General features: G+C 45.6%; 1 protein-coding gene across 4 annotated transcripts in view; it reads right to left on the reverse strand.

Moving 5' to 3' along the window:
• The window catches only part of NTN4 (netrin 4), a 46857-nt gene that overhangs the window by 10781 nt on the left and 23652 nt on the right, over nt 1-12424 (reverse strand). For 2 of the 4 annotated variants that reach the window (XM_084206610.1, XM_084206611.1), the window contains exons 4-6: nt 5457-5583; nt 4735-4923; nt 4326-4397 (exon numbers count right to left, since the gene is read on the reverse strand). In XM_084206610.1, the coding sequence (XP_084062736.1) occupies nt 4326-4397; nt 4735-4923; nt 5457-5583 (388 nt within the window). The remainder of the gene's footprint in view (nt 1-4325; nt 4398-4734; nt 4924-5456; nt 5584-12424) is intronic. The other 2 variants (XM_084206612.1, XM_084206613.1) reach the window with 1 other exon arrangement.

Consider the following 12424-nt stretch of genomic DNA (forward strand, 5'->3'; position numbering starts at 1 on the left):
AAACTGTGTAAGTAGCTGCAGGCAGTGCGCTCCGGTACCTTTAATAGCATAGTTTTCAACAGCATGCACTGCGACTTGCATACCTTTCTCCTGAAGCCTGTGAAGTGTTTTACACCTGATACATACAGCCAAATGCTCTGTTTTCCTACAAGATGAGGAGGGTATTTCTGGCATTCCTCAGGCCCTTCAGGGGAAATATCAGGCACTTAAGGCTCTTCTATTCTCCTCCAGTTAATGAGATAAACCCACTGCTCAGCCAGAGATTTGGTCCTGTTTTGGTCAGGTTTCAGCTGAATTTTACGTGCAACCCCATTGGGGTGGGAGCTTTTATGTTTTAGACAATCCTTTTACACACTTTTTTTCCCTAATATAAAATTTAACATCAATGTCAACACTACAGTAAAGAAAGAATATTAGATTTACAAAAGCTATTATGAAAAAGAGCAGCAAGCTCCTAGGTAATTAAAAAGACAACTAAAAATGAGAATGTAGTTGGCCGTACTTTTTAATAAAAGCCACAAAGAGATGTGTTTTAAAGGCTGGTAATTTCTAACAGGCCTGCATATCCACCTCCATGGATCCCATCCTTCCTGGCTGCTCCTCAATGAACCACCAATCTGTGTCCCAGTGGTGGCTGGCAAATTGAAGCTTTTTGCTCTTGGATTGTGGGTGAAGGCCCAAGATGACACTAAAGGGCATTAATCTGAATGGTTTGGGTGGCAAATTTCCAACACAGTAAACGTTTTTGATGGGCTGCAGTGGGAACTTGCTGAGCAGTGCAGACATAAAGTGAAGCCCATTGCTACGCACCAAGAGCTCAGATGAGAGTGTGTTATACCACATTTGAAAGAAATGCATGGATAAAAGGATGGAGTGCTTCCATACTATGGCAAGGGCAGGAAGGAAAAGATTGTAGGACTGATTATACAATGTTGGAAAGCTGGAGCTACTGGTCCCTCAAGGGCAGCCGTGCTGTGTTGGTTTTAGACTCCATCTTCCTCTTTCCACACAATCTCCATCTCACTGTAGCACAGGTAGTAGGAGTCTCCCACCCAGGAAGATGAGAGAAGAACAGCAGAAAAAGCAGCCACAGGCAGTATTGGATGGCATTTCATTGTGGATACACAGGTGCAGAGTGTAAGGCTCTCAGTGTGAGGCTTCTGCACAGTGCCTGTCTCATGTGCTCTGGCCACTTCCCCAGAGAGGCTGGGAGTCCCCACAGCCAAGTGAGCTCCTGTGAGAGAAGGAATGGCTCGGCCCTAGCCTTGGATCAAGAGAAACCTTCCGCAAGCTTGATGCTTTTCCTTCTTTTTGATTTGTAAGCAGCATTGCTAAGCATGCCAATTTACCAGCCAGTACTCCATAGCAGTATTCTGCATGTGACTTCCATGCACAGATCAATTAACAGCTGCTTGCCCTGGCATTGCATGTGCTGACTGGGATGGAAAATCAGTGAGTGGGATGCCAGCAGAACTGGATTTCCCTGCCCTGGATTGGTGATACTGTTGTGGTTTCCTTGGCTACCAGCTAACCTTTGGAAATGACAAATATTTACCCTCAAAACCCTACAGTTGAAAAGCAAAATAAACTCGGCAATTATAAAACTCAAATTTATTGCCTGCAATTGTACTGTAGCTGAGGCTTAAAAACTCATGAGGATGGAAAGAAAAGAACTCATATGTATGACAGAGTCATCAGATTGGTGTTTTAAACATCAGAATGTTTCATTTTATCAGGTACACTCCTACTCCTGAGCAAATATTATATACACTCTTTGCCTACAAGAATCTTTAAAGTATCCTTAAAGATTATGGCTTAACAACTCCTTTATTTACTTAGACCTAGGTATTTTTAAATTTTCAGTGGTTGAACAATAATGGTGTCTTGAGCCAGAAACAAGCAGGCAGTGCCATGGCCTTCCCACGAAAGAATAATAGGGCTCCACGGACGTCCCTTGTTATTGCAGAGCGTGGCATGGTGCTTGGAAATGTTCCAGGCATAGGCTGTAATTGATCTTATACAATTCAATTTAACAGCCATTAGTCATTTTCTACGGCTCTGCAGCTGCCATCTCCCCTGTGAGATGCAGAGTCCCTGGGTGCAGGGAGCATTCCTGGCAGCAGGAGACCAGAAGTGAAGAGGTGAAGGGGTCTTAGGGAGGAGTGCATTTGTGAGGGTTTGAAAAGCACAAGAGAAATCATCTGGGAGTTTGTAGTAACAGGGTCTCTGAAAAGAAAGCATTCAGATAATCCCTATATTTGTGGAATTCAGTTTGTGCTTGGAAAACTTGTCTGCCTCAGGTACTTGAGGGAGTATCATGCTCTCCAGTTCATAAATGCAGAAAAAAAGGAGTGATGAAGTAGAGGTACTTAATGCAGAAAGTAAATAAATGTAAACTTTTTCTCACTATACTCAAGAGTATCTTTCAGTTCTTGTTAAATATATGTTATCGTTGGCTCTTAAATACCACAGTTCATGAATATCTAGTGGTCCATAAAGCTGGATTGTTGCATTGAAGAGTAATGGAGGCACACTTTTTTTTTTTAATGTGGAAAGTGGAATGCCATGGGCCAGAGATTCAGACATGAATGCAGAAGGCCAAGAGAATCAAGCACTGTCATATGCCAACAAAAATACCCATTAATCATCTAATATCCACAGCTTCCTCTGGCTCATAAAGGTGGGGAGAAACTTTTAAATCAAGACCCCTGGAATTTGGCTAACACATAGTTAATGATGTGATGTACTGCCTGACTTCATTAACAATGGTCTAACTTGCACACAGGCACGTGCACAGTGTTGGCAGCCTTCCCTTTGAGCTGGGGCTGCTTTGCAGCAATATGTCCTGAGACCTCTTCTTTCCATCTGGCTTTGCAAGGAAGGAAAAGCCACTCAGTGCTGGACAGCCCAGGAGGTGCCATTTGCCTTCTTGGACCCTGCAAACAGCCACAGATTATGGACTGGGCAGTCGGGCAAAAGGACAAGCCTACAATGAGTCCCTGATGAAACTCCCCTCCCTCAATGGACTGAATGAGGTGACAAAGGAGATGGAGCCACTTTTACTGCTTTCAAAGTAAAGGGTGGTGTCTTTAGGCGTCCAGAAAACCACTCTCAGCTCAGGGCCAAAGCTTCACTTGTCTTCAATGACCTCAGAAAAGTGCATGATCTTCCCTGATGGAAGCTGGCATGTAAAGAATATCAGGAATTACAACACTAGCAAAGGTACCAGAAGCACAGTATACAATGATGTTTCAGAGCTCGAGGATCCCATGTAGCATTTATTTCAGTCTTCTGTCCTGCATTATCTACCAGCAGTCAATTAATACTCTTTGTTCTTTTTTTAATCAGCAAGGATGAATCCATGTGTTAGAAAAAAACATATAGACTCTGCTCTGGGTGTAAAAGCAAGACTTAAGCCTGTTTTTTTCCTAAAGAGACTCCAAAACAAAAGTTCATTGCCTAAGTTCTGGCTATAATTAAGGAGGGAAAGTATCTGATGTTACAGAGGAGACTTAGAACTTTGATGTATACAAGTAGGTAATGAAACTTTTTAAAGTAATTAAATTCACTGTTTAAAAAAATGCATTGTGTACATACTACAGCAGTGAAGTAATTATTTACACAAGCAATGAACTGCGGTCAATTCCATTTCCATAAAGAGAACTAGGGCTGTAAAACAGGCAGTTCAGCTGTTGCTGCCCTTCCTTGCAATGAGTGAAAGGTGGAGAGGAGGAGGACCTCTGCAGCAGACTGCCAGGAATCTTATGAGGATTACATGCAGCAAGGGAGCAGGACAAAAGCAGCTGTTCCCCACCAGACCTCAATGAACAACTGAAACCTCACACATCCTCCCAACCTGGGGTGCAGCTCCTCACTGCAGGAGGGTTCCCTCTTCCTTTACATGCAGGTACTTCTCCTTGAGAGGAGAGAGATGTGCTCAGTGTCTCCTCAAAAGACCCAGGCAGGGTGTCAGTTGGATTTCTTTCTGCCACTTGTGGAGGTCCCCTCATAGTAAGTGAGTCAGTGAGGAGAAATGTGGTGAAGCTGGTGGGTGGCTGTAGGCTCAGAGAGGAGAGCATGCCTGCACCCTGGATTTAGGTGACCAGTATAATGTTCTCAGCATAATTTGGGGATCTGGAGTCCCCCGTGGTGAGTCACCATCCTCACAGTGGTTCCTGCGGTGTGTGGCTTTTGGATTGCTTATTTTCTTGGGAAAGGTTTAATTTCACATGTGCCTGAGTCATTGCTTTTAGTCTTGCCTACTCAGTGTCCCACCTTCTGGAATATCAGTTAACTTGTGTTCCTGTCTGTCCTTCCATACCCACCTGCTGCTGGGAACACGAACTGGTGGGCGATGCTATTTATCGGCTGCACCCTGCTGGCTGAGGAACTCCATTCTGAGGTTGCAACAATCACCAAACAAGGAGAACATGAAAACAAGATGCAGTTTTTCCTCTCCAAAAATAGCAATAGGAGAAAGTAAATTAATCATCTCTCTTCCCCTGCTCTCAGGCTACAGGGATCCTTGGGACAGATTTGTCAACAGCATCTGCAGACTTTCACCCTGCAAATATCACCGCTGCTTTTTGCAAGCAGTATCACAAAGAGGATTCAAAGAGCTCCCTGTCCTTCACTGAAGCCAGAAGGTTGCTCCAAGGAGGGGCAAGATCTCACCTTTCATTTGACACTTTCCCCCTTGGGAAGCCCTTCAGCAGTAGGTGGTTGCTGACTTACGTTTGCAGGCGTCTGGGGCAGAGAAGGGCTTCCTGAGGTCGCGGTAGAAGCCCAGCTTGCAGCGCTGGCAGTGCTGCCCCTCCGTGTTGTGCTGGCAGTTGTCACAGACGCCGCCACTGCGATTGCCCGACGCCAGCCACGCAGCCATGTCAAAATGACAAGTGTCGGCGTGCCCATTGCACTTGCATGCTGAGGCGAAGCCAAAGGGAACAGAAAGACTCATTAAGGCAGTGGAAGATACTGGTTTGTAGAAAAGAGACACGAAAACTCAAAACCACGTTTCGGAATGGGGACTCGACCTGTGAACCTGTTATTCATTCGAATGCATGAAGTAGCACTACATTTTCATCTACACTTCCCAACCTCTGCAGATAACATTTGAGAAAAAGTATTTTCTTTAACTCTTTTATTTCCAATACAGGTTTTCCACTACAAGGACAGCCACAGCTGATCAGGCCAGAACAGAGAGGCCCACATTCACTGGTCCTGCTGAGGAAGGGTCCTTCCCTCCCAGCTTTAGAAATCAGCATTGCCCTATACAAAGGTGGTGGGTGCTGGGCAGGGCCGTGGCAGTACCTCCTCACTCACTGGGCTGCTTGGAAAGCACCTCTCCACCACCTCAGGATGTGCTGCCTCTCGGACACATGGGGAAAGGCATGCATGGAGGAAGCATTTCACTCTGGCAGAGCATCTGGAGATGCTGTTCCTGACTGGCTACTTACACTGACACTCCCTGGGGGCTCCGGTTTTGCCGTCGGCAGCCTGCCAAGGCTGGTCGTTGTAGAGCGGGGCGCAGTGCTGGCAGTGGGACCCTGCAGTGTTGTGCTTGCACATGCATTTCCCATGGACCTAGTAGGGAAAAGAGAGCAAGGATCACCCACAGCAAAGGCCAGAGTCTCCGGGGCTCAAGCAATGCCCACACACATGCCAGCTACATGCTATTGCATTGGCTAGAAGGAGGGATGTAGTGTGGTGTCCAGTTCAGCCAGGGACAAATATTCTGTAGTTACACTTTCAGTTAGGTTGGTATGTGTAGATCTGCATGTCATGGTATTGTAGAATTGTACCTTTTTTTTTTTTGAGATCTAAAAGGGTCTTTAGCCATTTCCAGATGCGGTATGAATTTCCAGGAGAGATTAAAAAAATTGCCGGGATTCAAAGCATCCTTGGGAAACACTGTAAAACCTTTCTCTTTTTCTTGCTCATAAACATGAATACACCTTTGCAGTACTGCAGGAATAGCACCTACAATCTCAGCACTCAGTTCTGTGTTCCCAGCTATGTCCAGCACAAATAAGTATGACAAAAAAAAGAATCCACCCCCTGAAACATAAATATCTACTCATCCTAGGCAGAATTTTTGCCCCACAAATGAAGAATCAAAGATAGCACAAGGCCCATGACTCACTATACTCGGACATGTTCATGACAGATAATTTAACAGCTAGACAGCCCAGTGTAAGGGGGTAATTAGAGATGAAAAGCCAGCACAGCACACTTGGTGCCAGCTGCCCTGTCAGTCGCTGGCATTACTCACCCTGTTGGCAAATGCAAAGAAAACAGGATGTGGCCAGAGGGCACGAGCAGCCGGCAATGCCTGGACGCAACAAGATCAAGCTCTGCAGCAGCATGGCTCTGCTGGCAAGAATGAAGGCCCTGCCTTTTCCCATGGGGCACGGCAGGTAGCTACCTACTGTAGCTATTTTGATATGTGCCTGTGTTTGCAACTTTACTCTGCTCCACATTTTGCTTTTAAATGCAGGGTTTGGCATCTCCTGCTGCTCGTGATCGAGCCAGGGGCCTCATGCCACAAGCTGGCCATAAAACCAACGGAGCTGCACCAGCTGCTGCTGCTTTTGGCATCGAGGGCAGCATAGGGTGGCTGGGGCACCTGGTGATCCAGCCTGGAGCTGGGGCATGGCTTTAACTGCTGCTGGAAAATGCTGCCTTCCACAGAGTTTAACTTGTGGTTTTACAAGTGTGCTGTTCCTAACTGAATCCCTTGCTGTCTAGACTGCTGCACAAAAAGGTTCCTGTGAAAAGCCTGAACCGCAAACAGAACAGAAGAGGACCTTGAACATGTTGTAAACAGCTCCTGTTTATTACATAGGTGCACACACACACACCACACACACGCCTGGTTTATGGTGACTTTCTGATTTATTCATTTGTAATGACTAGATTTCAGCTGCTATCTCACTTGACTCAAATGTAACCAATACAGATGAAATTTCAAAACTGACCTGGAAAGTCCTTCCAAGAGTTTTAAACAGAAATGAAAACAGCAAGATCTTTCAAAAACTTCTTGAATTCATTCCTGTCCTATTAAAATGTCAGATCATCAAAAAATACAGAACAGCAGCTGGGCTTTGTAAGCAATGGATAGGTACAGATGGAGTCAGAAGGCACAAGCATCTAAGCTAAAGTGAAAATACTAAGCTAACATTGTTTTCTGTGCTATCTGGCCTCATCACAGGAATTAGTTGGTCTCAGTGCAGATACTACTTGGTCTGCCTGGTTTACTGTATTGATATAAGCTTAAATGTGTGCTAACGTCTGAAAAGAATGAGAAGTAAACATAGAGAAGAAACAACAAATTTGTGGAGGGTATATTTAGTTCTCAAAGTATGTCTTGTGTTTTCATAATTTCATTTTTGCTGCCACTAACAAAATGTTCTTCATGCTCTCAGATACCTCCCTCTCTTAAATTACCACTCGTCGATAAATTTCTGTCTCTTGTATTTTTTAGGCAAGGTGCACACACAAACCAATGCTACAGAATTTCTTCACACACATTTAAAAACATACACACCTGCCTGGAAACAGAAGATGACTAAACTTATACTGGTCATCTTTTGATGGTTTTGATGGTGTCCTAACTCTTTGGTGCCACTTTTGGTAGGAGTTTCTTGCAAGCCCTTTGGCCATGGAGTTGTTAGGGCTAGACATGTTGTACTAGCCTGAACCACATCTGTGGCCAGAGACACCCTCCAGAAACCCTTCCTCACAGGACTGTCCTAGCTGTAAGGGAAGAGGGACCCACCAGACACAGGACACACATGATCAAGAAGGGAAGGTGACCGTAAGGAGTCAGAGGGTGCCATGGTCAAAAACAAAGGGTCCTTCGGTGATTTTGCAATCATGTTGCCAAAGTGAGAAGGACGTGGGAGAAGAATTGCAACCAGACATTTTCTCAGACATGGGAACACTTGGGATTATGGTGGGGACGTGTGCTCCCCCTTTCTGTGTCCACAGCCTGTAGTCCCACCCTCCAAATTCAGTTTGCTCCTTGCCAAAGCGACACAAAGAATCAGTGGGGACCCAATCAATCATCCAGAGGCTGCTCAGCACTAATAACCCAAAAACTCATCCGAAACTCAGCAGCACCTCAGAAACCCTCAAAGGATTAAGCATCCCAAGACACCAGCAGAGAGCAAGGCAAAATGCCCCACCAAGGAGCATTCATGGTTCCAAAGAGCTAGAGGTTGGATTTTCTGAAAGCCCAAGTACTGTATAATAGAACATTGCTGCATTGCTGGAATAAGGGAGGGTGGGGGAAAATAAAACAGAATAGGATGGGTATCCCAAGAATTTGCTGTCCCCCATGCCTAATTTGGCATGCAAAGCTAATAAGTAAACCACTGAATAGCTGTGCACCAACATATTAATATTAATCTGTATGTGAACTCTAAGGAAAGAGGTTGTACATAATTAAAAACCTGCTGCAGCAACGGAAGGCTTGTGGTTTTTCGTGGTGTGGCAGGGACAGCTGCAAAAGAGCCAAGTTGGAGATGATGCAAATCAAGCAGCTGGTGTTTATCTAGATAGACTCAGAGGCAGAGCATGGCATGACACTCCTGGTATTGATTGCTTCCAAAGCCGCCATGCACCTGGGCAAAAGGAAACAAATGGTCTGGCTGAAAAGCTTAAAGAATGACAGAGCAGCACAATTCTGCCATCTGTGCGAAGGCAAGCACAGGACCAGCACAGAGGCCCGTGGGCTTGGGCTCCTGCCTGACTCAGAGGGTGCTGTCCAGCTGGGCCAGAGGGAGCACATTCCCCATTCTCATCCTAAAGGTGCTGCCTTGCAGTTCCCTTTCCTCAGGGTTTATCCCAACCTGCCTCCATCAGCTGCTCCCTCCCAAGCGCAGATTCCCCTGTGGATCCCACATGCCCTCTGCTCACCTGGGCAGGGCCAGGCACAGCTGCTCAGTAGCCCAGCCTGCAATGCCCACTCTGCAAACCTGTGTGCCCCTGCTTGCTGCAGGGCTGGGCACTCCTAATCTCAGTGGGATTCATGTTTGGGTGAACGCCTGCAGGGGCCTGGGATACAATGACCTGGCTGAGCCCATTTCTGGATCAGAAGCAGCTACCCAGACCCCAGTCCTTGGGAGTGAGCTTTGGAAAAGGCAGCAGGTTTCCAATTCCAACACTGCCATGCCTTTACAGCACTGCTACTTAAATGGGCTGAGAAAACTTTGCCTCTCCAAGGTCCCCTCAGGTTTCATGGTGGCCCCAATCCCTCTCAGCCAGGTAGAGTGTGGGGTGCAGAGCCACTAAGGAAGAAGCTAAAGAGCTGAAGGGGCAGTGAAGCCAAGGGAGCAGAGGAAAACAGAGTCCTTAATAGTTTGCTTCTCAGTGCAACCATTTAGTTAGTACCTTCTTTTCCCTCTTCCTTTTTCACAGAAGTTTAATGAAAAATAAGACCTAAGTGATTCAAAAACCTTGCCTCAGGCTGATGTATTTGTTCTCTTAAAATAGCATTACAATTACTACCGCCCAAAACAGCTCTGCATTGAAATGTCTCTCCAACCTAGCTTTATCCCACTGAAGAAAATATCTTTCTTTTACATAATTCCAGCATGACAGCAAACATTTTAATGCATTGGAAACAACAAAAAAGGTGGATACTAGCAAGCCCTTTCTTGCAGCCCATAGGTAGACGCGTATTTTTTTTAGCAATAAAGAAATACTATGAGAGCTAGAAATATGAGAAAGGTCAAGAAGGGGTAATACAAGGAGAAGTGGCAGCAGGTGAAAAACAGCCAACAGACTGTCTGCACCGGACAAAATTGATGTCTGTAAGAGCTGTAGGAGGGCCACTTGTGAGACTGGTCTGCCATGCGAATACCCTGTCATGCCACAGAGCAGCTGGGAGACGGGGCTGAGAAACCAGCCCAGCAGCTCTGCTGGGACACAAGGTAGACTGGGAAAATGACATACCTGGCCTTCAGCATTTCTCCAGCATCTCAGCACCTTTCTGAAGGCAGAATCTGATCCCTGTACATTGACAGGGGAGAAAAGCACATATTTTCTTCCCTTTTCATTCACCTCAGCTTACAGCTAGCTGTAAGGCATACCCACTAGGGTCATTATGGAGCTTCACTAAGTACACAAACACAATTGCCAGTATGTCTCACTCCTTTAAGCATTCACACGGCTCCTGACTCATTTAAGCAGCAAGGCCTTCCTATAACATTTTTCATTTTGTCATGGGGTCTTTATATCCCAGTTCACTTTCACACTGTTCCTCTTCTTAGCCTGACAGCCCTGTCGCAACGTCAGTCATTAGAGGGCACAATGCAAACAGTGTTACAAAAGTTGCCTTCTGTAAGATAAACGAGCGGCTGATTTCTCTATGCAAAGACAGTTGCTAGGGCATGCTTCCTTCCAGAGCCTTTTGTTGCCAAATTATAACCTTCCAGCGCTTCCTTTCACGTTGCAAATACATAGGGCTTTTTCTTTCGTTGAATCCTGTAAAATCCTTTTCCCCATATTTATCATGTTCCAAAATGTTAGGCAGTGACAAAGACTGCTGCACTGAGGGAAAAATGCTTTCAGTCACCTGTTATAAATTGATTTATATTGTAAGAATTCACCCACTATATGGAGTCCAACACAAATGCACACTAAAAGAAAATTGATGTCCCAAAGACCTGATAGCGTAAACAGTCTAAATAGCTGGGAGGGGCAACTGCTTTTAATAGAATTTCCTTTTTGGAACTGCTAAAACTGTATTTTTTTTTTCCTCTCTCTCTTTTTTTCATTTATTTTAGCCTTCATGGAAAATGGGCATGGTTCTAGCCTAAGGGAAAATGGCAGCATTCACACTGAGTCTCTAACCATAGCTTTTAGACTGTATTGTGCTTCAACTGCTGTGCCAGTTTTAGAACCAATGCCTACTGGTGGCTGTCAGCACATGGAGAGGTATTCTTTTCCCAAAGCACCAGACAACCAAATTTATGCATGAGAAAATTCTCATATCCTATCTTGTTCTTGTGAAAGAATACAAAGCTCGTTGTCCAGGGTGTGGGGGCTGTGCAGCAGGGCTTTTTTAATTCCTTGTACAATAGGCTTCTGTCAGCATTGCTCTGGAAGACCTTGAACATCTTTTTGATGTCAGTATCATGATAACAATTTATAACAGTCCCTGGGCTGGCCACATGGGAAGTGGGGCGGGGGTGGGGGGGAGATATTCACTCTGCCTAACTACACAGAAGTGCTTTAGCAGAGTATCTTAGTCCACCCAGGATCCTGACCTTCATAACTATGGAAAAAGCTTGGAGAGATCAGCTGGCTAAGCTACAGGAATCCACATTCAGGAAGGGCCAAGGAGTCTGAGATGGATGGACTCCAGCTCTCACCTCGAGACAGAACTGAAGAACCCAGGTGAGGTATCTCTGGGTTTGCTTTCCCCACTTTGCAGTCCTAAATTGCAAGATCCTACTTGTCTCCAGGCCTCCACAACACTTGCCTCTCCTCTTGCATGCCACTTGCCATAGCTGCAAGCAGGCCAGGGGGATGTTTCAGCTGGTAAGAGGCATGCATGCAGTGCAATGGCTGCATGTGCAGAGGTACTGCCAAAGGGTGAGAAGCTCCTGAGCCACAGATCAGAGAAAAAAAACCAGTTTTCTTGTGTCCACTGAAGATCAGGAGGGATCTCCTATATACGTGAATTCATTCGTTTGCTCATATTTGTGGTTTGCCATGTAATGCAGCTCAAGAAGTGATCAGCTGCTTAGCATGGTATGGTAGGAGGTCTGTCTGTACATGCATATCTTTTCCTGGGTATGCATTGGGCTTTTGCTGATGAGATTTGAGTAGCGACCTTTTGAATAAATTTGGGAGAAGTAGGAAAGAGAGAAAGTTATCTGTATCAACTTGACAGTTGTTTGTTTCACACAAGTGTCCAACAAGGGATGGAGAGGATCATACTACCCATGAAGAGCAGCTCCTGCCATCCCAGGCAGCCAGGTCTCCTCTGGGGAGCTCATGGAAATAGACCTTCTGCTAGAGCAGAAGTTCCACCTGTATATTCAGAATTCATCTAAAGGCTGACATGGCATTTCTGACACTCAAAACCAGAGTTTTCCTACACAAGTTCCATTCTCTTTGAGGAGAAAGGGTAGGTGGGGGATTGCCAGGAGGAGAGGAGCATCATGGAGAGTTTTGCAGCTAGACAGTGCAGAAACAAATCTCTTATCAGATTCTGTGAAGTTGAACTTTGACTTGACTCAGACAGATTGCAGACAGAGGCTTCCCCAGCCCAGAAAATGAAGCTAGAGCTGCTTCTGCCAGGCAGAAGGAGCCCCACTTTGTTCATGAAGCCACCCTGTTTGCATCCCAAGCCCACACCCTGAGGGTGTCCCAGGTAAGTATTATCTCATGGCCAAGCGGACTTGTAGCCTCA

The sequence above is a fragment of the Fringilla coelebs genome, assembly GCF_963513975.1.
Source record: "Fringilla coelebs genome assembly, chromosome: 5".
In the NCBI taxonomy this organism is placed as follows: domain Eukaryota; kingdom Metazoa; phylum Chordata; class Aves; order Passeriformes; family Fringillidae; genus Fringilla; species Fringilla coelebs.